Source organism: Lycium ferocissimum, chromosome 8 (assembly GCF_029784015.1).
Source record: "Lycium ferocissimum isolate CSIRO_LF1 chromosome 8, AGI_CSIRO_Lferr_CH_V1, whole genome shotgun sequence".
NCBI lineage: Eukaryota > Viridiplantae > Streptophyta > Magnoliopsida > Solanales > Solanaceae > Lycium > Lycium ferocissimum.
The window spans coordinates 64,026,684-64,051,745 of record NC_081349.1 but is presented as its reverse complement, the minus strand read 5'-3'; the positions used below and the strand labels follow the sequence as shown (position 1 = coordinate 64,051,745).

The 25,062-nt window shown below is 40.6% G+C and overlaps 1 protein-coding gene across 1 annotated transcript; it reads right to left on the bottom strand.

Annotated features, from left to right (window-relative positions):
• Nucleotides 1–13,020: 13,020 nt before the first annotated feature.
• Nucleotides 13,021–19,890, bottom strand: LOC132066538 (F-box/kelch-repeat protein At3g06240-like). Its single transcript, XM_059459839.1, has 3 exons — nt 19,243–19,890; nt 18,804–19,170; nt 13,021–13,325 (listed from the first exon to the last, which is right to left on the bottom strand). Exons 1-3 carry the CDS (start codon nt 19,888–19,890, stop codon nt 13,021–13,023), a joined length of 1,320 nt encoding a protein of 439 aa, XP_059315822.1.
• Nucleotides 19,891–25,062: the final 5,172 nt, after the last annotated feature.

Sequence of the window (25,062 nt, the reverse complement as noted above, 5' to 3'; positions counted from 1 at the left end):
ATAAGGATTTGAACAAAGCATGCCCGAAGGATTCGTTTTCGATGCCTCACATCGATCGAATGATCGATTCAACGGCCGGGCATGAGATGTTAAGTTTTCTCGATGCTTACTCTGGGTACAACCAAATCCGGATGCACTCGGAGGATCAAGAGAAAACATCCTTTATTACCCGATACGGGACTTACTGTTATAATGTCATGCCTTTCGGGTTAAAAAATGCCGGAGCAACTTACCAATGCCTAGTTAATGGAATGTTCGAAGAACAGATAGGGAAAACAATGGAAGTTTATATTGATGACATGGTAATCAAGTCCCTAGAAACAGAGGACCATTTAAAACATTTGCAGGAAACCTTTGATGTACTTCGCAAATACAACATGAAGCTTAACCCGAAGAAATGTGCCTTCGGTGTCCGATCAAGCAAATTTTTGGGTTTCATGGTGTCAAATCGGGGAATTGAAATTAACCCGGACAAGATCAAAGACATCGAGGATATTGAGGTGGTGAACAACGTCAAGGGAGTGCAGAGGCTCACCGGAAGGATAGCAGCACCGAGCCGTTTCATTTCGAGGTCTTCGGATAAAAGTCATCATTTCTTCTCATTACTGAGAAAGAAGAATGACTTCGTCTGGACACCAGAATGCCAAAAAGCTTTGCAAGAATTAAAAAGATACTTATCAAGTTCTCCTCTGCTGCACACACCGAAGGCAGACGAATAGTTGTTTCTATACCTTACTGTGTCTGAGGTAGCGGTAAGTGGTGTTTTAGTCCGAGAAGAAGCAGGTACGCAATTTCCAATATATTATGTGAGTAGAACTTAAGGGGATGCGGAGACTCATTATCCACACCTCGAAAAGTTGGCCTTGGCATTGGTAAGTGCATCAAGAAAGTTGAAACCCTACTTCCAATGCCATCTGATATGTGTAGTAACTACTTACCCGCTAAAAATGTCATGCATAAATCCACACCTCGAAAAGTTGGCCTTGGCATTGGTAAGTGCATCAAGAAAGTTGAAACCCTACTTTCAATGCCATCCGATATGTGTAGTAACTACTTACCCGCTAAAAAATGTCATGCATAAACCGAAATTATCGGGTAGACTGACCAAATGGGCCGTAGAGATTAGCGGATATGATATCGAATATAAACCTAGGACAGCTATTAAGTCTCAAATCTTGGCAGATTTTACCCCCGCCATGATCCCCAAGGTCGAGAAAGAACTTTTGCTAACCTCGAGAAAGGCTTCGGGTATCTGGTCTCTACACACAGATGGGGCTTCGAACCTAAAAGGTTCCGGGTTGGGCATTGTCCTTAAAACCCCCGCCGGTGATACCATTAGACAGTCGATTAGAACTATTAAATTAACTGACAATGAAGCCGAGTATGAGGCTATGATTGCAGGTTTGGAATTGGCTCGGAGTCTAGATGCCGAAATAATCGAAGCAAAATGCGACTCTCTCTTGGTCGTTAACCAAGTAAATGGCATCTTCAAGGTCAAGGATGAGCGTATGCAAAGATATTTGGCGAAAACTCAGGTGATATTACACCGGTTTAAAGAGTGGACCATGCAGCATGTACCCAGGGAGAAGAATAACGAAGCCGATGCATTGGCCAATTTGGGCTCTTCAGTCGAAGCGGAGGAAATCAACCCCGGTACCATAATGCAGTTGATGAATTCGGTGGTAGAAAACGGGCAGGCCGAGATAAACACAATGGGTCTAACTTGGGATTGGCGCAACAAATACATCGACTACTTGCAAGATGGGAAGCTCCTGAGCGACCCAAAAGAATCACGGTCACTCAGGACCAAAGCAGCACAGTTCTACTTAATAGACAGTCAATTGTATCGACGGTCCTTCTTCAGACCCCTAGCCAAGTGTTCAGGTTCCGGAGAAACGGATTATGTGATGAGAGAAGTCCACGATGGTACCTGCGGTAACCACTCCGGTGCAGAAGCCTTAGTTCGAAAAATCATCAGAGCTGGTTATTACTGGAATCGGATGGAGGATGATGCGAAGAATTTTATCCGAAAATGTGACGGGTGTCAAAGGCATGCCCCGATGATCCATCAACCCGGGGAGTTGCTACACCCGGTGATATCGCCTTGGCCATTCATGAAGTGGGGAATGGACATCGTCAATCCTTTGCCATGAGCTCCAGGTAAGGCTCGTTTCATTCTGTTTATGACTGATTATTTCTCAAAATGGGTTGAAGCGCAGGCTTTCGAAAAGATTAGAGAAAAGGAGGTTATTGACTTCATATGGGACCATATTATCTGTCGTTTCGGCATCCCGACCGAAATAACTTGTGATAACGGCCCTCAGTTCGTTGGCAGCAAGGTCAATAATTTCCTCGAAGGGTTGAAGATCAAGAAGATTGTATCAACTCCGTATCACCCAAGTGCAAACGGACAGGCGGAATCCACGAACAAAACAATAATTCAAAATCTGAGGAAAAGACTCGAGGCATCGAAACATCATTAAAGGGAAGTGCTGCCGGAGGTATTATGGGCTTACAGAACTACGTCAAAATCAAGCACTAGAGAAAAACCTTTCTCGTTGGTCTACGGGGTCGAAGCTCTGATTCCAGTAAAAGTTGGCGAACCGAGCCTCCGATTCAAATACGCCACCAGCGGGTCAAACGAGGAGGCCATGGCCATAAAACTCGACCTGGCGGACGAACTACGCGAAAATGCGTTGGTCCGTTTAGCAGCTCAGAAACAGAGAATGGAGAGGTACTACAACCGGAGGGCCAATTTTCAGCATTTCCAAGTTGGGGACTTGGTGCTTCGAAAAGTTACTTTGAATACCAAGAATCCCAATGACGGGAAGTTGGGTCCGAACTGGGAAGGGCCGTACAAGATAACCCGAATAATGGGCAAAGGATCGTACCAACTGGAATCCATGGACGGACAACGATTGCGCAATAACTGGAACGTGGCTCATTTGAAGAAATACTACTGCTAAGGTATGGATGCCTACCCTTGTGATCACCTTTTATTAACTTGTCTTCTTGTTTGCAGAAGTAGAGTGTCGAATGAAGTTAGGTCTTAAAACACGTGTTGCACTCTTTTCCTTAGTACGATTTTGTCCCGAGGCGGGTTTTCCGACAAGGTTTTTAATGAGGCAACAAGTACAACGTGTTACTTTATGAAAACGAGGCAAAGTACCCGGGAACGAAGGGTCTTCCCCTCGAGTGGGGACTTGATAGTGCTTACCCGACCATGCAGCTCGGATAAACACTAGGAGACTATCATACCCACATCGAGGTCTACGCCGGAAAGGTAGAATGAGTTCAACTCACCAAAGCAGATGAAGAAACACTGTTAAGTGCTACCCCGGAAAGGTCCTCGAAATTTTATGTTTCTCATCTTTGTCTAATCCCGAACCTTCTGTGTTAGGCTTCGATGTAAGGACCAAACGATAACAAACGAATCGTGTCCACTTAGTATTTGCTCCGGCAAAAACAGAAGGAAACGGATGAAGTCTCTATTATGTACGTGCAAATACTTGCAATATAAAGAAAGTTATGAAAAAATCGTCTCGGACATATCTTTTTATTAAATACCCTATACGGGGACTACCATCGAAATTCGGCAAAAGGCAACAAGGTCACGTTGAACCGAGCCAAAATCTTTTAACACCCTCGAATGGGGATTATGTTATACCTCGCATTTCGCACGTCGGAATATTTTTAAGTCGGTTGCGAAGAATTATGGACGAGGTTATCTCTCGACGTAGTTTTACGACAAATGGTTTATGATTTGTTTGGAAGGAAGCATTAAGGAAGAATTTGGGACGAAGAATGCATTATGGAAAAATCTAAAGGTTTCATGAAATAAGAATGAGGTGGGCCATGGCCACATGGATGCTTGAAATATATACATATGGAATTAGATGACATGTTAATCATATTAGTCATCTTTTATTATTGGAAGAAAATTTTAGAAGTTTGAATAAATTTGGAGGGAAAGGAAATTATTCTTTTGCATGACTTATTGGAGAAGCCATAAAGGGGACCTATGTGCTCAACTTATATTTGTAGAGGCTATATGTGTACATATGTATAAGGATGACAAGTCAAGGTAAGATTTTCATCATTTATTGTCAAGGAATTAGTTGTCTTTTTATTAAAAGAAATTTCTAGAAAATGGAAGAAAATTGGAGACAAATAAGGAGGAGAAAAACGTCCAAGGGGCACATGACTAGGCATGTGCCCATAAATATATATATATATATATATATATATATGGGTGTGTGAAGAAGAAACAAGACAATTCATCATTTGGAGTCTAGAAAAATCAAGAAAAAGAAAAGGAAAGAGAGAGAGAGTTGTTTGCCATGGTGGCCGACACACTTTGTTTTGTTCATGGGAAAAATATCTCCTTCATGTTCTCTTACTAATTGAAAGGCTCTCGTCGACGTGGAGTGGTTGTTAGGACAAGAAAATCATTCGTTGATGTTATAGCTATTCCTAGCCGAGAGAAAGAATTGGGAGGAGAAGGTATGATTCAATCTTATTCTTCTTATGTTATGAGTGATTTGTGTATGTTGTAAAGTGTGGAAATGGATTAAAATCATGAAAACATGGAAGTTGAAGTATAGCCGTGTATGTGTGTGTTGATGTAGGAATGATGTACAAATGTTATTTTGTATGTTGGTTGTTGTTGTTATAAGTTATATAATGAAGAAATGAATGAAATGCATGGAATGTTGTATGTTGAAGGTGCAGCCGTGAGGGGCTGATTTGGAGGGGAGTTGGATGAATAAACTTTATGTTGTATTTTGGTAGTTGTTTGTTGCGGATTATGTAATAAAAATGAAGGTTTAATGACTTATGTTGAAGTCGTAATTGTGCGGGCTGATTTGAGAAGGTAATGTGATCCTAATGTAGTTCTTGAATTTACTAAAATAATGTTGTAGCATATGGAATTGTTGGTGTGGTTATGGGTTTGGAAAGTAGAAAATATGTTATGAACGTTCCAAATGAAGTTGGAAGGTTTCGGGTGCATTGTGTATTGCATAGGTTGTTTTGAAATATGGTGTGACTTGTTTAGAATGTGTTATGAATTGGTTATGAATGTTGTTATTATGATTATTGGGTTGGTTGTTGTTGACATTAACCGAGGTTGAATTCTCGGGGTTGGTGAATATATAGGGGAGGTCTTTGTCGAAATTTCCGTAGAAGAGTAATGGCTTGGAATGAGATTCTTCGATGCTTACGGCTAATGTTGGATGTTCAATGACATTTTGTAGATCGCGAGAAGCGAGACGCAAGTTTGGATTAGCTTAAGGGCGGCCAAGGTATGTAAAGCTCACCTTTCTTTCTTTGGCATGTCTTAGTTCTATTAGGCTATGACAATGACCCGAGCCTTGGGTTATTCCACTCTTAGAATCCGAGCTTAGGTATGTACTTTGTTCGTTCCGTAAGATCTCTTCTTTAATGGGACCAAAATAAGATTTTTATGTTTTTAAAAGATTGAATTTTCAAAGGTTTTAAAAAGAATTTTACGGCTAAAAGGGTCCCGAACTTCAAACGTCAGTAACTTTTGCATACGAGCTCGGATCGCCCCCAAACATAATATGTATGTCCATAAGACATAACTTTCCCCTTCTTACCCTAGTCGGGCTCGGGCGGGGTCGACACCCGTCCGTGGGGCCCGCGACCTCTTTATGCTTATTCGGACGACCTTCGGAAAAATGTAAGTTTCGTTTCATTTGGACTTTTGCATATGAATTTTCTTACTTACTTAATGGTTTATGATTATGATTTTATGCATATGTATGCTCACGACTCCGCTCGTGCTCATGGTTGTACCTCGTTCACCGAGTCCGGGCCGGTTATGCTCGTGCGCAATATGATAAACTCGGTGTGATCTTGTGTTACGGTTCGCCGAGCTCCTCTCCGGAGGAGGGGGTTCCGTTTGGTGTGATCTTTGTGATATGGTGTGTACGGTCGGCTATGATGTGTTACGGGGATTTGTCGGGTTACGGAGATCCGAAATCTTCGGTGTGATGCTGTGGCGTGGCGCCAACGACGAGCGGGCGACCACCGTTCTAAGAGCATGCATGATTTGCATTTTAATTGCATATTTTGATACTTTGCATATTATGTCTACCTTTACGTATTTTGTTCCTATGGTTTCGCATTTACTTTACATACTCGGTACATATTCCGTCACGACCCCACTCTTCGGGGGCTTGCGTTTCATGCCGCGCGGTGCTCCCGGAGTGAGCTAAAGACACTTAGCGGGAACGTTCCGGCGGCGTTGGCGAGCTCCACTTGTTCGGAGTCTTTGCCAGTCGAGTTCGTGCATATCATGATATCCGAGTCATGTTAGAGACTTTGCGACGACGAGTCATATGCATCGGATGTACATTTGTGAGCGGCTCTATAAGCCGTCATTTTGTGATATGTGATATTACGATTTTTGTACGTTCGCAAGTTTGTATTTGATTTGAAATTATGTATTTATGATTTGGCCATGGGCCCAATGTGAGTACGTGTGTTACGATAGTCAGAGGTTCGCTCGGCCCGGATAAGGGTCGGGTGCCCATCACACCCTATCGGAAATGGGGTGTGACAAAGTGGTATCGAGCGGTCCGTCCTAGGGGTTGTACGCAAAGTCGTGTCCGGTAGAGTCACATTTATGGTGTGAAGCGCGCCACGTTTATAAACGAGGAGGCTACGGGGCATCTAGGATGGTTACTCTTCTTTGGCATCTTAGATCGTCTTTGTAGAGCCAAGTTATAGGAAATTCCCGACCTTGGCCTTTGATCCGACGGAAGGGCCAGCGTTGACGAGGCGGAAGCAACTAGTGGTATGGAAGGTTGCAAAGCACGCGGGTAAGTAAAGATACGAAAGGTATATATGTTAAGTAAGGGCATGCGATTAAAGGTGAAGTTGGGCGAAAAGGAAGGTAAGCAAAAAATATGATAGGTGAGGTCGTGTGGAGCCTATGAGGTAAATCTAATATCTTCGGACCTTTGTGAATATTGAGAGCCTGTGTGGCTATGATGCGATACAATATGATGTGGTATGTATATATGATGATGGCCACAGAAACCTTGTTGGTATTTCTGCGTGCGAGTTTTGGAATGGTAAGAAATACGAGAGGAACTGTAGAAATTTTTCTAGAGATAATACAAAAAGGAGAAACGAGTGGGAAGAATATTTTGAAAAAGTTGGGTTAATAGTAGCGATAAAGTCGGCCGAGTGTAAAGTACGGCTGCCCTGCAGGAATAAGTTAGCTGGAATGAGTGGTGAAGTAGTAAATAAGGCGTCGGTGGAAATATGGTAGTAAGGAAGTTTGGAAGGACTTCTGCTACTAGGAGATGATTTGGAAAGGACCGGCAGGTTTGGACAAGGTGATTTGATTAAGATAAGTGTATGAGGAAAAAGAACTGTGATGAATAGGAATGTATCGATCGATAGTTGGTAAAATATGCGGTGGGGACGTTTTGAAATCGGTAAGGCTCCGCGTACTCTAGGATATGCGATGAAGGTTGTGCGGTGAGGTGGACGCGAGTATATCGGCGTTAACGCACCCGATTTCATTAGAGTTCCGAAGTTAAGCGTCTTTGAGCGTGAGAACAATTCCGGGATGGGTGACCCCCTGGGAAGTTTTCTGAAAATCTTACGAATTCAGAGGTAAGGAGCGAATAAGAAGTCAAGGTAGTCTAAGAGAGATTAGAGTATGTGGAGCGACCGAAACCTTGAAAGGACACGTAGGACGGTGTGAATTAGGTCGGCAAAGAGAAGGAGTCAGCGGAAAGAAAGGAATAAAAAGGAAGCGAGACAATAGTGTAGTAATAGGCTATGATGTATGAGACGAGGATACGAGTACCATCGGCGGAGGATTGTGAGAGACTAAGTTGTAAAAAAAAAAAAAAGCAAGAAGCAAAAGCGAGAATGGACGTTAGAAAATGACGGAGGTGACACGGATAAAATGCGAACGCATAGAACACATTTTGGAAATGAGAAAAGGACTATGTAAAGGAGGTATGTTTACGTACGATCGGGAGGCGGTATAAGATTCCCCGTGTGCGAGAAAAAGAAACAAGCATGAATGGATAATGGTATAAGTATACCCCAAAAAAGGGGAAGCGGGTAAGAGAAATGCGAGAGAGAATGAGGACGGTTGATACGATAGTGTATTTGGTATGGACGTACGGACTACCAACGAGGCCCCCCCCCAAGTAAGCTAGTGAGATCGGAAAACCAACAATAAGTGTATAAGAGTTAGAATGGCGTTTGAAATTTGTGTGAGAAGTCTTACAAAAACCTCGAATGATGGGACACTAGAAAACGGACGGGCATGAAGAAAAGAGTATGACATGAGAATGGTATTGGATAGCCTAAAGGATAGTGTGAAGGATAGCATAGCTATAAAAGGGAGCTCCCCGAGACGTTTATGAGACCCCGTATGACTAGTCGAACATTCGAGGACGAATGTTCTAAAGGGGGGAAGAATGTTATACCTCGCATTTCGCACGTCGGAATATTTTTAAGTCGGTTGCGAAGAATTATGGACGAGGTTATCTCTCGACGTAGTTTTACGACAAATGGTTTATGATTTGTTTGGAAGGAAGCATTAAGGAAGAATTTGGGACGAAGAATGCATTATGGAAAAATCTAAAGGTTTCATGAAATAAGAATGAGGTGGGCCATGGCCACATGGATGCTTGAAATATATACATATGGAATTAGATGACATGTTAATCATATTAGTCATCTTTTATTATTGGAAGAAAATTCTAGAAGTTTGAATAAATTTGGAGGAAAGGAAATTATTCTTTTGCATGACTTATTGGAGAAGCCATAAAGGGGACCTATGTGCTCAACTTATATTTGTAGAGGCTATATGTGTATATATGTATAAGGATGACAAGTCAAGGTAAGATTTTCATCATTTATTGTCAAGGAATTAGTTGTCTTTTTATTAAAAGAAATTTCTAGAAAATGGAAGAAAATTGGAGACAAATAAGGAGGAGAAAAACGTCCAAGGGCACATGACTAGGCATGTGCCCATAAATATATATATATATATATATATATATGTGAAGAAGAAACAAGACAATTCATCATTTGGAGTCTAGAAAAATCAAGAAAAAGAAAAGGAAGAGAGAGAGAGAGTTCGGTTTGCCATGGTGGCCGAACACGCCTTGTTTTGTTCATGGGAAAAATATCTCCTTCATGTTCTCTTACTAATTGAAAGGCTCTCGTCGACGTGGAGTGGTTGTTAGGACAAGAAAATCATTCGTTGATGTTATAGCTATTCCTAGCCGAGAGAAAGAATTGGGAGGAGAAGGTATGATTCAATCTTATTCTTCTTATGTTATGGTGATTTGTGTATGTTGTAAAGTGTGGAAATGGATTAAAATCATGAAAACATGGAAGTTGAAGTATAGCCGTGTATGTGTGTGTTGATGTAGGAATGATGCACAAATGTTATTTTGTATGTTGGTTGTTGTTGTTATAAGTTATATAATGAAGAAATGAATGAAATGCATGGAATGTTGTATGTTGAAGGTGCGGCCGTGAGGGGCTGATTTGGAGGGGAGTTGGATGAATAAACTTTATGTTGTATTTTGGTAGTTGTTTGTTGCGGATTATGTAATAAAAATGAAGGTTTAATGACTTATGTTGAAGTCGTAATTGTGCGGGCTGATTTGAGAAGGTAATGTGATCCTAATGTAGTTCTTGAATTTACTAAAATAATGTTGTAGCATATGGAATTGTTGGTGTGGTTATGGGTTTGGAAAGTAGAAAATATGTTATGAACGTTCCAAATGAAGTTGGAAGGTTTCGGGTGCATTGTGTATTGCATAGGTTGTTTTGAAATATGGTGTGACTTGTTTAGAATGTGTTATGAATTGGTTATGAATGTTGTTATTATGATTATTGGGTTGGTTGTTGTTGACATTAACCGAGTTGAATTCTCGGGGTTGGTGAATGTATAGGGGAGGTGCTGTCGAAATTTCCGTAGAAGAGTAATGGCTTGGAATGAGATTCTTCGATGCTTACGGCTAATGTTGGATGTTCAATGACATTTTGTAGATCGCGAGAAGCTGAGACGCAAGTTTGGATTAGCTTAAAGGGCGGCCAAGGTATGTAAAGCTCACCTTTCTTTCTTTGGCATGTCTTAGTTCTATTAGGCTATGACAATGACCCGAGCCTTGGGGTTACTCCACTCTTAGAATCCGAGCTTAGGTATGTACTTTGTTCGTTCCTTAAGATCTCTTCTTTAATGGGACCAAAATAAGATTTTTATGTTTTTAAAAGATTGAATTTTCAAAGGTTTTAAAAAGAATTTTGGTTAAAAGTGGTCCCGAACTTCAAACGTCGTAACTTTTGCATACGAGCTCGGATCGCCCCCAAACATAGTATGTATGTTTATAAGACATAACTTTCCCCTTCTTACCCTAGTCGGGCTCGGACGGGGGTCGACACCCGTCCGTGGGGCCCGCGACCTCTTTATGCTATTACCGGGACGACCTTCGGAAAAATGTAAGTTTCGTTTCATTTGGACTTTTGCATATGAATTTTCTTACTTACTTAATGGTTTATGAATACGATTTTATGCATATGTATGCTCACGATTCCGCTCGTGCTCATGATTGCACCTCGTTCACCGAGTCCCGGGCCGGTTATGCTCGTGCGTTATATGATAAACTCGGTGTGATCTTGTGTTACGGTTCGCCGAGCTCCTCTCCGGAGGGCGGGTTCCGTTTGGTGTGATCTTTGTGATATGGTGTGTACGGTCGGCTATGATGTGTTACGGGGATTTGTCGGGTTACGGAGATCGAAATCTTCGGTGTGATGCGTGGCGTGGCGCCAACGACGGGGCGGGCGACCACCGTTCTAAGGCTTTGTGCATGATTTGCATTTTAATTGCATATTTTGATACTTTGCATATTATGTCTACCTTACGTATTTTGTTCCTATGGTTCGTATTTCTCGCTTTACATACTCGGTACATATTCCCGTGCGACCCCCTTTCTTCGGGGGACTTTCATGCCGCGCGGTACTCCCGAGTGAGCTAAAGACACTAGCGAGGGGAACGTTCCGGCGGCGTTGGCGAGCTCCACTTGTTCGGAAGCGCCAAGTCGAGTTCGTGCGTATCATGATATCCGAGTCATGTTAGAGACTTTGCGGACAGAGTCATATGCATCGGATGTGCATTTGTGGCGAGCGGCTCTATAAGCCGTCATTTTGCGATATGTGATATTACGTTTTGTACGTTCGCAAGTTTGTATTTGATTTGAAATTATGTATTTACGATTTGGCCATGGGCCCAATGTGAGTACGTGTGTTACGATAGTCCGAGGGTTCGCTCGGCCCTGGATAAGGGTCGGGTGCCCATCACACCCTATCGGAAATTGGGGTGTGACAGATTACCATCTCAAAATTTGACAAGGCAGGGATTCAGGTATCCGAACCTAATTTATTATAAGTAAGCGGTCGAAAAAGGTTCAAGCAATTTAAAAACCTCGGCCTAAAATGCCCAATGTGATTCGGAGACGTCTGAATTCAAGAAGCATAAATAAGCCCCGTAGGCAAATCACTCGATCAAATCCTCGATAAAAAACGTACCGAACGAAGAGAAAAGCCAACACTTAAGATACGCACAATTCGATAAAAAGAGGTGACTCCGAACCTTTGATTATTCCTAACGAGATAAGTGATTAAGGCAAATGTCATAACATGCATTCGGATAAAAGAATGAAGAAAACAACAACTAAAAGGGAAATACGCATTTCATATATAAAGCAAAGTCTTTACATTTGGACTTTCCACAAGTCAAAAAGCAAAAACAAAATAAAGGCTCGTACAGGCCCTGATCTACCCGGTATGGTTAGAACCGAAGTTCTCGAAAACCGTTTGCTCGGAATCATCAGACTCAGCGTCAAGAGATTTCTTGGCCTTCTCCTCGATTTCTTCGGCTTCGAGTATCCGAGCCTGGAGGTCCCCTAATCCATTTTGGGCCTGTTCGAGGGTAACCCTCCGGGATTTCCACCGCTCATACTCGATCAAAATCGTAGAACGAGCCTCGGCAGCCTTAACAGACTCTTCTAAGTCGGCCTCGACTTTTTCCAATTTAGCTGCTAGTTCGAATCTCTCTTCGAGAAGAACTGTTTAAATTTGGTTAGCCGACTCAAGCTCAGCCTGAAGCACGTTATTGGCCTCGGCTGCCTCCTCGAACTTGCTCTTGAGCTCGTCACTAATCCGGGCTCGAGCCTCGGCCTTTTGTTCGACTACCCTCAACTTCTCCTTGTCATTAGCACTCTCGGATTCAAGCTGCCGATGCCTTTCTGCCACCCTCACGGCATCAGCCTTGACCGAATCAAGTTCACTTCGAAGTTGGGAAATAGTGGCCTGGCCTCGAGTTCACCAAGCCTCAAAATGAAACGGGCATTGTCTTGGTTGAGGCCGGCATTATCCGCTTCAAGGAGCCGGTTCTTTTCAACCATATCGGCCAGCTCGGCCTTCAAGCGAAGATTTTCGGCCTTTGCCGCCTCGAGCTCGGGTTGAAGGTTAGAAAGAGCAGCGGCCCGGCTCAATTGGTCTTTTTTTTCTTGCAGGAGGTGTTGGAACTTCTCCGTTTCTCGACCCTGGGCATCCAGTTGGCCCTTTAAGTCGTCAACCTCGTGTTGGGCACGGACAAAGCCCTTATTAACGAGCACAACACTCTGCAGAAGAAACAAATCAAGATAAGTTGGATAAGTGAGAGTCGAAAATCACATTGAATTACGAAAAGATTGGGTGTAAAGCTTACTCGGTTGCCTGCATGCATGCCTTCGTTAATAAGGCACTGCCAAGGGACTCCGACCATCTTTCTCTTATTCGAGTCCCAAATAAAAGGCTTCAGATAACTTGCTACTTCCACAGGACGGGATAAAAAGCTGCAATCCTCGGGAACGGTGATCACGGCCGACCTCGTCCTTCTCGGTTCCACACTGGGGGCCGGGAAGATACCTACAAGGGAATCTCTTGCACCCATTTCGGTGGCCTGGCTAGCTACCCTCGTGGCTCGAGGAATAGGAAGATGTCCGAACCCAGCTGCTTCCCCGGTTGCAGGACGGATATCTCGTCCAGGTTATCGGACTTCGGTGCAGGATTAGGAGAAGCCGGAACAGCTCCAGCAGCCTCGGTATAAGCAGGTGCCTCGGATGTAGTAGCTTGGTCACCATCGGGCAGTGGGCTGGTAGCCATTGTAGCCTCGGTATCGGGGGCCGACTCTGCTCTTTGTTCGGCCTCAATATCCGAAGATGGTCCGGATCTTCTAGGCCTCTTCAAGGGAGCCTCTTTGGGCGAAGCATCACCTAAAATGTCGATAAATTCAATTGAACTTAGAGGAATTGGGAAAAGAACATCTTCTTCCCCACCTGTGTGCGGGGTAGAAATGGAAGGTCCTTCCCCAGTTGTAGGTAAGGGAGGAATGGTAGTTTCCTCTTCCGGAACAGAAGCGACGAAGGGGCCCTCACCAACCTTTCGAATAAGAATGTCGGACTCTAGTTCGTCCCTCAGGGTCCGAACAACACTCCTCGCCCTTTTCTTTTATTTCTGCCCTGTGGCCGAGGGTTTTCTCTATCTCTTACCGGCTGCAGCAATGAACCGGGATGACCTTGCCGTATCAAATTCAGGAGCTGGCGCAGCAGGCTCGGCCGTTGACTCGAGTCTTGGCTCCACCGAACCCTTGGGCAAGCCCGAATACCAAAGGAGTTATAGAAAGAAAAAAAAGGGGAGAATGCAGTAAATACCGAATCAAGGAGAAAATTACCGTGATTTTGGGCAACCCATCGGCCACGCGACAGGTCCCCCCATATCCGTTTTTCATGAGGGTGTTGGATAATGATTGCTCCAACCTACTCGGTAAGGTTCCGGACAGCTGAAGGTATCCATGCCTCGGCTAAAAAAAAAAGATGTATGTAAGGGAGCAAATTTTGACAAAGCGTGGAGGAAGGATAATTATAGAAGGGAGAACTGAGAAACTTACGTCTATCGTTCCACTTCTCCGGAAAGGGCATGTGATCAGCCGGAATAATGTCCGCGGTCCTTACCCGGACATAACGTTCCAACCATCCTCGATCTCTATCCTCGTCAAGTTTGGAAAAGATCGGGTTCCGACCTCGTTTGGCGATCTTTATCACGCCCCCTTGGAAGATTCTCGGAGAATACAACCGGATGAAGTGCGCCAACGTGAATTCCCTGTTGGCGTTATTGGCCAATAAGCGGAGGCAGGCCACGATCCTCCAGATAATCGGCCCAATTTAGGCAAGGTCACGTTGTACATCCGGCACATCTCAAAAATAACCGGATCAATTGGAGGATCGAATTTGAGCGTGAACGGATACGTGTAAACATATATGAAACCTTCTCTGTGATCGGTAATGGACTCGTCGGGCCCGGGGGCGAACACTTGCACCAGATGCTTATCCCATCCATATTCGGTTCGGACCCGAGGTAGAAGATCATCTGTAATAGACGAAGGGTATCGCCTTACGTCGTAACCCCTATCCGCGATTGGAGATGGCTTCTCGACGTCAAATTCATGGTTGTAATTGGGCTTGGACGGTATTATGTCCAGGGCAGTCGGTTCCACGAAAGTTTTACCTTTGGGCGTGGAAATGTGCTCGCTCCGGAGAAGAAACCGAGGGAACGACCTGGGAAGTAGATTCGGTGTTGGCAGACATTTTGAAGATGGATATGAAGATTTGGGAATTTGAAGTGGCAGATGAAAATTTCAGGACAAGAGCAAAACAAGGAAAGAAGAAATATTAGGAGTGGAGACCCAATTCGATCTTTGATGCAAGAAACTTTTGAAGATTCAGTTAGCAAACAAGAAGATAGCAAAGAGGCTTTCACGATCAAGAAGAGAATGTGAAGAGAATGTGAAGTGGAAATGAGAGTGGAAATGAAAAAATGAATCTGCTATGAGCCTTATATAGGCGTTAAACTGTAACAGTTACAAACAACGGCCAATCGAGAAGCGACACCTGTCCCATATTTAATGCGACGTGATATGAAGAGACGTGGTTTAAGGCGGTTCCCGAGGTCGACCACTCGGGACGAGACACGTGGCCGATGTCAGAAGGACGTGACATAACAGTTCCCGCCAAATTTGAAGATAAGAACGGAGCTTAGAACCACCAGTTTTGGGACTTATCCACTTCCCCTTACTCCAGTTAAACTACGATCCGGAAAGTGTGGGGACTATCTGTATATGGTAAAAATCGAGTCTATGTTCGACTCGTTAACCCGGAGCCGAGGGTATGACCAAATGAGCACAAGTATGTTCGGTTTTTTCTTCACACCAGGGGGTCGCGTCGGATGCAATTGACCTGAGACAAGGACAGCGTGTCCGTTTGTCCGCGTACGATACGCCGATCCAAGATCATCGTGCCCGTTGGCCCGGTTAGCCGGTCCAAGATCATCATGTCCGTTGGTCCGAATAGCTGGTTGCAGTGTTGCCACGCGTCAGAAACCGTTCTGCCATTTTGTACTGACGAACGTACGGGTGTCAGACCGTATGGTCCTACCTTATCCTTTTAGGGTTTCTTTATTCATAAGGGCTTTTGTTTTGTATTCAAAGCCCATGAGGCATACCTATAAATAGAGGACATTTTCCCAATTTTTGGGGTTAGCTTCTTCAGATCTAGAACATTGTAATAGCCAAATATCTAAAAGCTCTCTCTCACTCTCTCTGATATTGGTCCGGATTTGTGGTGTTCTTTAGTTTTACTTATCCATTCAACATAATACGTTGCCTAGTATATATATTTAGCTTAAATCATCAATCTCAACACACTTACTCATAATATATATATATAATATTACAACAAACAAATCCATATACATTTCATACCAACCAAAATAGATTAAAATTCATCCACATATCCTATACCTCACTTACAAATTTAATTGTTACCGAAATCTGGGTAAACAATTGGAACATTTAGATGTAAAATATCCTATTAAATAGTTACTCGGATCTTCTAAACTCAACTGAGATGTGAATGAAGGTTTGGTGAGAAGGAACCAAGCTGCATATACAAATCACAAATGGAAGTCTATTTCAACAACTCTCCTTCTATCACAGTGATCTGAGTTAGTAGAGTAACACTCTTGGAACTAAAATATATTGAGATCCAGGCCTCTGTGACTCAATCCAATTTCTCTAACAATCTATTCCACAGAAGCAGATATATCCCTGCGCAAGGCATAAAACAAGTGTCAAATGGTATTATGTGGCATTACAAGAAACAGACAGATGCATATGCTACGATCCAGGATTTTGAGTTCGTGGGTGCTTAACTTTTCTTTGACGTGAAATTATTACCAGTCACATGCTACAAGTGTACAACTATTTATTCACGAAGGTGATCACTACAAGTGTCCGTCTTCAGAAGTGGTCAAACATCGAAATCTTCTTCTTTTAAGTAGATTTTTCTTTCTTTCTTTCTTTGCTATAGAGAATTAGTTAAAGTAAAAAAGGAAGTAAAAATTTAAAGAAGGCAAAACGAAAGCCAATGAAAAAATAATCTGAAAAAAAATGGAAGTGCTCTTGGAACAAAAAGTTGTAACAAAAAGAATTTTTAAAAAGACCTAATTGGGCAAAAGAAAGAAAATACTAAGCTTGACAATAATATAAGAAAAAAGGATTAGTTTGACTGGTTACAAAATGCGCATTGTTTCGAGAATTGAACTCTCTCTTTCGTAAAACGTTCAGCACCCTTCACTTTACCAACAACTCACACGTTATATACATTTTCTTAAATATTCTATCAACAACATACATACTTGTGTCCAGGTCAATGGGTGCTGAAGCACCCAAAATTAGTATGCAGATCCGCCGTTGCTTGCAGACTATATGTTGTAACATGATAGCTGCTTCAGAGAATAAATATGAAAACTAGCACTACTCGTTAAAAGCAACGGGTTTGGATAAAGGTTGCTAATCACAGTTGTTACCAGAGTGTTCTTATGTATATAGAGCGGCTTTTGAATAATTTACAGAAAAAACAAGACAATCAGCAACAAACATCCCATCGTAGCAAATAAATGAACTAGAAAGCAACAACATATTTCTGTATCAAGAGTTCACAAGAGCTTCTTCGAATTTTGGTTATCTTATAGTATAAATATGTTGAACCACTAACCAGTAGGTGTTTGCTTCTTAAGCTGCTAGTTTCTGGACAGGCGATAAGAGTGTGACACTTGAAAACAATTTGTTATTAATTTATACAAAGAGAAAACTTGCTTTGTGTTTTTTCTTCTTTTTGATAAGGTAAGGTAGAAAACCTATATTGTTGTCAGAAGTATACATCAAAAATTTCTAAAATTTAGGTTTGGTACAGGTTTTGGCATTTCAAGTTCTACAATGCACCATGTTTTCTAAAAATCCGAAAGCAAACTTTAGAATTTCAACACAAACATTTTAGATTAGCTCAGAGATAAACTGAATCAATGGGATAATCTGTCAAGATGCAGGTTGGAGTAATCATAGAAGCCACAGAGAGTCTAGGTTTTTCTAGAACTGAAGAATACTTAGGGTTGGGGAAATAAAAACCAAAACAAAAACTTAGTAAAACGCACAAACAACCTTGAAACATAAACACTAAAATCTCCAGAGAGAAATGATAACGGAGCTCATAAGCTGGAATGAGATCTGAGAGAACCAAGTCAGCAAAGATAGAGGCTATAGAGAGTGATAATCCTTCAACACGGATACGAAATCACCTTACTTTAGCCTCGTAAGATATTAACTGGTTAAATCGAGATTGAGAATGGTGGAAGCAAAACACCAAGAGGCTAGAACTCTTCATGACTTCAGGTAAATTGATCAAAATTGCAGCAGAGTAATTACTTAAGTGGGATATATAAGAAATAATATAAACACTTCGAGGTATCAATTAACTTGACAAATGAAAAAGCAGACCATTCAGGAGTCATACATAGTGCATTTAATTTCAAAAAAACACACAAATTCCCAAAAGAACCAAATGCATAATATATGTTGTTCCATTTTATATTAGAAGAAATGGAAGAAACTCAACATCCTAACCATTGTTATGAATGTTTTTACATTTTTCTGAGTTAATTTTGGAATAGTTAATATGGTTTTTGAATGGGTGATAGAGTCCATCAACTTTTTAGGGGCATTTTGGTATCTCAACATTTGAATTTGAATACAATAGAAAGATTAGTCTTTAAGTATGTAGCAATAGATCTTTATAATTACACAATCAAGCAGGGAGCAACATAAGATGTTATTTTGTATTTTGAGTAACAATATAAGATTTTTACAGTCAGATAGCTTAAAAACGGTATGCACAGAATGTGGCCATAATAAATTTACATTAGTCCATCGTGAGATTAACTCATGATTCAAAGAACAGTCAAAACATCATGAAACTATTCTTTTCAAGACAACACATGCTTAAAGTATAACTATTTTTCCCCTCAAAGTGCTAGTATTAACGATGCTCAATTAGTCAAAGCGACAAACTCGAGTTTTTGCCTTTATATGTAATACGTTTGATCATTGTGTATTTTCTTCAGGACTGAAGAATTACCGTCACAAAACTCTACGAGAACAAGAGAACTATCATTTACACAACTCGACGAGAACAATAAAATTACCATTCATAAAACTCTATGGTTCCTATTGAACCATATATGAGGACCAAATAAAATACTATGCAAAATACACTAAAAATGAATAAGAAATCATGAAAAATATTGATATAATACCTGAGTACAACATCATCTCAAAATATTGCATCAAGCCATATAGTCACCCTCAGTTCCCTTGCCAATCATAGGAGAGACAAAACTCTCCATGAAAGTTCTAGCATTTATTCCATCAACATTCATCTCTCTCCAATGTTCCTCTTTCTTATTGTAGATAAACAACTTCTCTTTTCCAGACGCATCCAATACGATATTATCATCACTCATAAAGCAAATTGGTGTGAAACCACTAATGGAAGACTGTTGTGTAACACTAAATTTGGTCCAAGACCCCGCAAAACCATATTCTTTCATCATCCAAACATCATTTTTGTCTTGATCAGTTGTATTAGCTAACATATAAATACACCCTCTAAGAGTCACAAAATCAGAAAAGTGCAAATGATCGTCATCAAGAATAGTAGGTATTGGCACCTCAAAGAATTTCTCATCAGTTAGATCAAAAGCAACAATTGCACATGGAGGACCATGAATTTTTCAGCCAACCAATGCAAAGCCCATGTACAAAAACCCCAAAACCGTGTATAGGCCACCATGATGAGATAAACTCTCAAGTCTCCTCCATAAACCCATTCTCAAAGAGTAGACATCAGCATAAGTGCAAAAAAGATCACCTTCGCTTACACCCTCGTAATGAGAAAGAGTAACCAACTTATAATCATCACTAACAACATCATATCCTAGAGCATACGTGCTAGAGGTACCATGCTTAGGAAGAGCCAAACGAGAGTTTGGAATTCCACGATACTCTAAGGTTGAGGGGTTGATTAAAAATATATCATCTTCCTCATTCAATACCAAGACCAAGCCATTACATGAGCCAACAACTCTCTGCCACATGTTGTCCGACAAATTAAGCTTTCTTGAAATTGCATCAATGGGATTATGGGTGTCGTGTTTAAAGGTGACAGTGTGCAGAGAACGAGAAACATGAGAGATAAGAATGGGCTTAACTTCATCATGTTTGTGGGAATGAAAAGTGAGGTGAGCTTTGATGAATTTTGGGTCTGAAAGAGAAGAGCACCACTGCTTTGATATGCACCTAAATTGACCAATGGACTTTGCGGGCAGGCGGGTAAGTGTGTCAAATATGATATCTTCAGGTAGTTTTTCAGCTGATTCGCTCATAGCCATTATTTGGGACATTTCGATTTGGAGGAGAAACTACTAGAACACTCTCTTTTAGGGGTAATTTCTTGAATCTGTACAGCTACATATGTACTCTAGTAGCTTTTCAAATTTTTATCCTTTGGTTGGAAATGTTTTTCCGAATTCTTTTATGAACTTTTACTAAAACGTGAAAACTAACATAATATTCTCTATTTGGACTTGTTGGTTGGTTTAGATAATATTTTATTAAAATTGGGAAAAATTTGAAGTTGAATTGAATAAAAATATGTGAAAGTTGAAGTCGTATTTTAGCATGAATTTCAGTCGAAAATAATTGAATTTTTTGTTCGTGAAAATTATTATTTCACCTAGGGCTGTGCATGTTAACGGTTAAACCAATAACCCGAACCGATTATTGAGTTATTGGGTTAATGGTTCGGGTTAATGGATTATCGGTTGATGGTACCGGTGGTGTTTTTGGTTATTGGCTTATTGGTTCGGTCGCGGGTTGGCCATTTTTGTTAACGGGTTACCCGATAACCCGATAATAATTTAATTAATTACACTTCTACCCTTTCATATATATTATCATTTAAGTATCTTGCTTGATTCAATATTAGGAGATGTATGAGTCTAATATCAATGTTCAAAGGAAGTAGTTTTAAAACAAAAGAAAAATAGAGATCCGTATGATTATTTGATCTAATAGATGAGGTGGAAGAAGTATTCTCTCGCATCTCTCATTTTCTAATTACCCGTGCTAACAAAGTTCCATTCTCGTGCTTCATAATATCTCCGGATCAAATGCTTCTTTGGTTGTCATCCCATAGTTTATTTGGGAGCAATAGAAAGTATAACTGATTGTTGACAGACAAAGCAGGTTCCACTGGTGGTTAAGCCATTTTTTTGTTGTGTGAAATCTTAACGGTTAACCCGATAACCGAACCGATAACACACAATAACCGATAACCCATTAATCGATATTTTAACGGTTCTTTAACGGTTTAACATATCTACAAACCGATAACCAATAATTTAAACCAATAATTTTGAAACCCGAACCGAACCGACCGATATGCAACCCTAATTTCACCTGAGACTTTAGAAACAAGTTTTTCAAAAATGGCAAATACTAAATTTTAATATTTAAATATTGAAAAAAAATTTTGAAAAAGAAAAACTAGTTTGATGAGAATTTCGATGAGAATTTCAAGTAAAATAATAATGATTTTACTTACAAATTTTTAACTTTTTTTTTTCCAAGTAAAATTCATGTTTAAACACGATCCAACTTATTCATTTTGAACCTCTATTTCCAGTACTTTTTTCTTCCAACTTTAACCAAATATATTGTCCAAATATCCGCAGATCCTCTGGATATACCAACTACATTTACTTAATATATGGAGTATTTCCTTTTCACCAAAAAGAAAAAGAAACGACATTTACTTACTATTTCCCGATGTATGCCTAGTCATGTTATATATAGTTTCCAAATATAATACCAATTATTAAAATATAGATGTACCTATAAAAAATATTATTAAAACAAATCTTTGAGTAAATAATTATACATGAAATAATAATGTACAAGTTCCCACGATTGATTAACGTCGTTTTGTGACTTGTTCGTCGAATTACTAAGAAACCTAGAGAGCTTAACACATATGAAGGTCAATATATTAATTGCAGAGATATATCCACAATGATTTTTACAAGTGATTTATTAATAATTATGTTTAATAAGACCAACAAAAGCTGAATTTTGAGTAGAGAAAGGCTTGAAAAAAAAAAAAAATTTTTCAAATGAAAATTTGTTCCAGACGAACATTAAACTCTGAAAGTTCGTTCCGAACAAACACCAAACTTTGAAAGTTCATTCTAAACAGTTACATCAAACTTTGGCATACCTTGTGAGGAGATTAATTGGCTAGAAAGTTACCTAATTTCTTTTGTTGGATGATTAAATTTTATTAAATTTAAATCTGCAAGAAATTCAAATTTTATTCAAGATATATTGGTCCAAACAAATAAATTATGGGCTAATATAATTGAGTTAATTATTTAAGTTCAATAAATATGGATTTAATTAAAAGGGGCCAAATGCATTGAGCTAGCCCATTTAATTGGGTTATAAATGATGAGCCCACTTGGTTTAGCCCAAGATGTCATCTTATCCTAGAGGCCCAAATTGGTGCCATATGTCGAATGACGTGGCACGCCAAGTCAGATGAAGGAGCCGATAGGGTCATGCCACGCGTCAAAATGATGCAAAGATCCATAATCAAATTAAAGGCCAATGAACATGTGCCACGTGTACAAGTGAATGTTCCGGCCAATCAAATATCGTCATATTAGCCTAAATCTGATTGGCCGAAATGAGTCTGTCCTTATCACAACTCCTTCATCCTACAATTATAAATAGGGGTCTCATAATTCATAAAAGGGACCAGAGCTTTGAACAAGAAGCCAGAGAGAACTCGTGGGTCAAACACCGTAAATTTCTCTACAACTACAAGTTTCAAGCAAGCAAGTATTCTATACAAGTTCTCAAGAACCAAACCACCAGGTCAGTGGCGTACACAGGATTTTTGTAAGCGGTATCGACATTTTAATATAGGTGATGCATTGTTGTCGCACTGGGTTCATCTACACTCAACACTTTCAACGTGGAGCATAAATTTATGTGCAAAAAAATATTAAAATTGCAACAAGTTATATATACGAATACAATGGGTTCAATATCAAGAGCCCTAAAATTGAACCCATCTAAAAAAAAAAAAAAATGGACCTGAAACCCTTGATACGCCTCTACATTTTAAAGAAGTAAATGAAGGAATCATTGAAACCACATCATATTTAAAAAATACAATTCATATCATATTAATTAAGCATAGTGCAAATATCACTATAGATCATCTACACAATTCCTCTTTTTTTGAAATGTATGCTTAAAACTCGTTGATAAGTGACTCCGTTTTGGAACAATAGAGTATCAAGACGATTGTAGGTGCAATAGTTTTGTTAGCACTTTGAAGGAGGAAAAGGGTGAAACCAATCGACTTCTATTTTTTACTGTTTTAGATATCTGAGATTTAAAATTTAAAAGAAATGAGCAGCCGCTGGGCTCGAACTCGCAACTTGGTCGTTGGTGATGTAGACCGTGACCACTGTGCTAAGAAGCACTATCTGTGTAATAACGTCACTCCCTTTTTTGAACTATCTTATATAGTTTTTTCATGTATTGTTTACATGTGTATTAGCAAAAAATTTCAGCCAAGGGGTGTGGTAAATCCGCCCCTACACCAGGTTCAAGATCAAGCTTCGGGCCCTTGAATTCAAGTAAAAGTCAAGATCAAATCTCTCAAGTTCAAGTTCAAGATCAAGCTCAAAGGCTCTTGAATTCAAAATAAAAGTCAAGATCAAATCCCTCAAGTTCAAGATCAAGCTCAAAGGTCCTTGAATTTATCATCGAAAGGAAGAATCATAGAGATTAATGTAACACTCATATTTGAAATCAAATACTGCAATTGTTACTATTTTTTCTTGTCTTGATTATTATTTTCTCGATGCGAATTATATTGTCTACACTTTTCTAACAATCCTTAACCCTAACACTGCAAGAAATGATGGAAGGAAAACTTGATACTTGTATACGCTAAAAACCGGGTAAAGTTTGTCCGGTGCAACTCGGGGTCGACAAAAGGAAGAAAACAAGCGATAGTGATTGATCCGAAGAGGCTCTGCACAAATTCGTTGTATTCGAAAATAACTCCTTATCGTAGTCGATCCGGATCCGGTTCTTACATGGCCGGGTTGATCGTGGCCGTTTGTCCGGTTCGAATATAGCGAAATCAGTCGTGGCCGTTAGCTCGTTTTCTTCATGACCATTCTGATCGTGGCCGTTGGTCCGGATAATCAGTTATTCGCCCGCCACGTGTGAAAATCTTGTTGCCACCGTTACAGCGCCGTACGAGTGTCGACCGTACGACCTTAACCTTATCCATATTAGGTTTTCTTTATCCTAAAAGGGCTCCATGATGTATAGAAGGCCCATAGAGGAAAACTATAAATAGGGGCATTTCCTTATTTTTGAGGTTGGCTTCTTGGATCCAAAAACTTTGTACTTTGAAAATATATATATTAGAAATTCACTCTCACTTTGGTTTCTTCAGATTTTGGTCCCATGTTTACAGCTCAAATAGCCCATCAAATTACTCCATTTAAACGTTGCATTAAATATATATATATAAAATCTTAGCTTCAAAGCATACACTCCTATCTTCATCTAGCCATTAGCATTACTTGTCTGTACTCAAGTCGTTTCATAAGCTAAATAGATACTTACACCTTTTGTTCATCAAAAAAAAAAAAAAAATTAAAGAACCACGTATCCTATACCTCATTTACACATTTAACTTGTTAACCGATTTCTTGGTAATACAGTTTGGCGCCCACCGTGGGGCTAAGATAATTGTGATCTTTGATCTCGGTCTCTATTTGCTCCCATAAAGATTTCAATTCTACTGTTCGTCTCTGCAAAAACGGACAAAATGGCGAACAGCGGAGAATCTGGTCACGTCAACAACGAGATTGTGGCCGAAAACGATAACATCGGGTTACGGGGTTACCAATCCCGTTGCTCCGACCCCGTCGATTCGAGGGAGGGCCTCAACCGACAGAATACCGTGAACCAGGAGAACGCCGCTCATCCGGCCACTGATCCTATAAATACTTTTAATTCTGTCACTTTGACTCGGGCACATGGCCAAAAAGCGCCGGATGCCCCAGATGATATTAATTTGCGTCTTATTTTTGAAATGTTGCAAGAACAAAGAGCGACTATTGGCGAGCAAGGAGTGGCGATAGCCCAATTGCGGCAAGAAGGATGAAACGACTCCGAAAAAGTAAGGGTGTGGCTCGAACCCCGAGAGAAGAAGCTCAAAATGGTTGAAAGCATAAACGGGGTGGCCGTGCACCGAGGTATTGAGGATGCTCGAGACGTTGGCGAAGCGGGTAGACTCAACCGAGAAAAGGGTCGAGACCTATAACTCTCGGGTGGACCGGATCCCGAGGGCTCCTCCCATTCTAAAGGGGCCGGATTCGAAGAGGTATATTCGGGAGGCCCTTTTCCTCCGAGTGCGGCTCGGGTTAATCCCAAAGAGGTTCAAGATGCCGGATATCCAAATATGATGG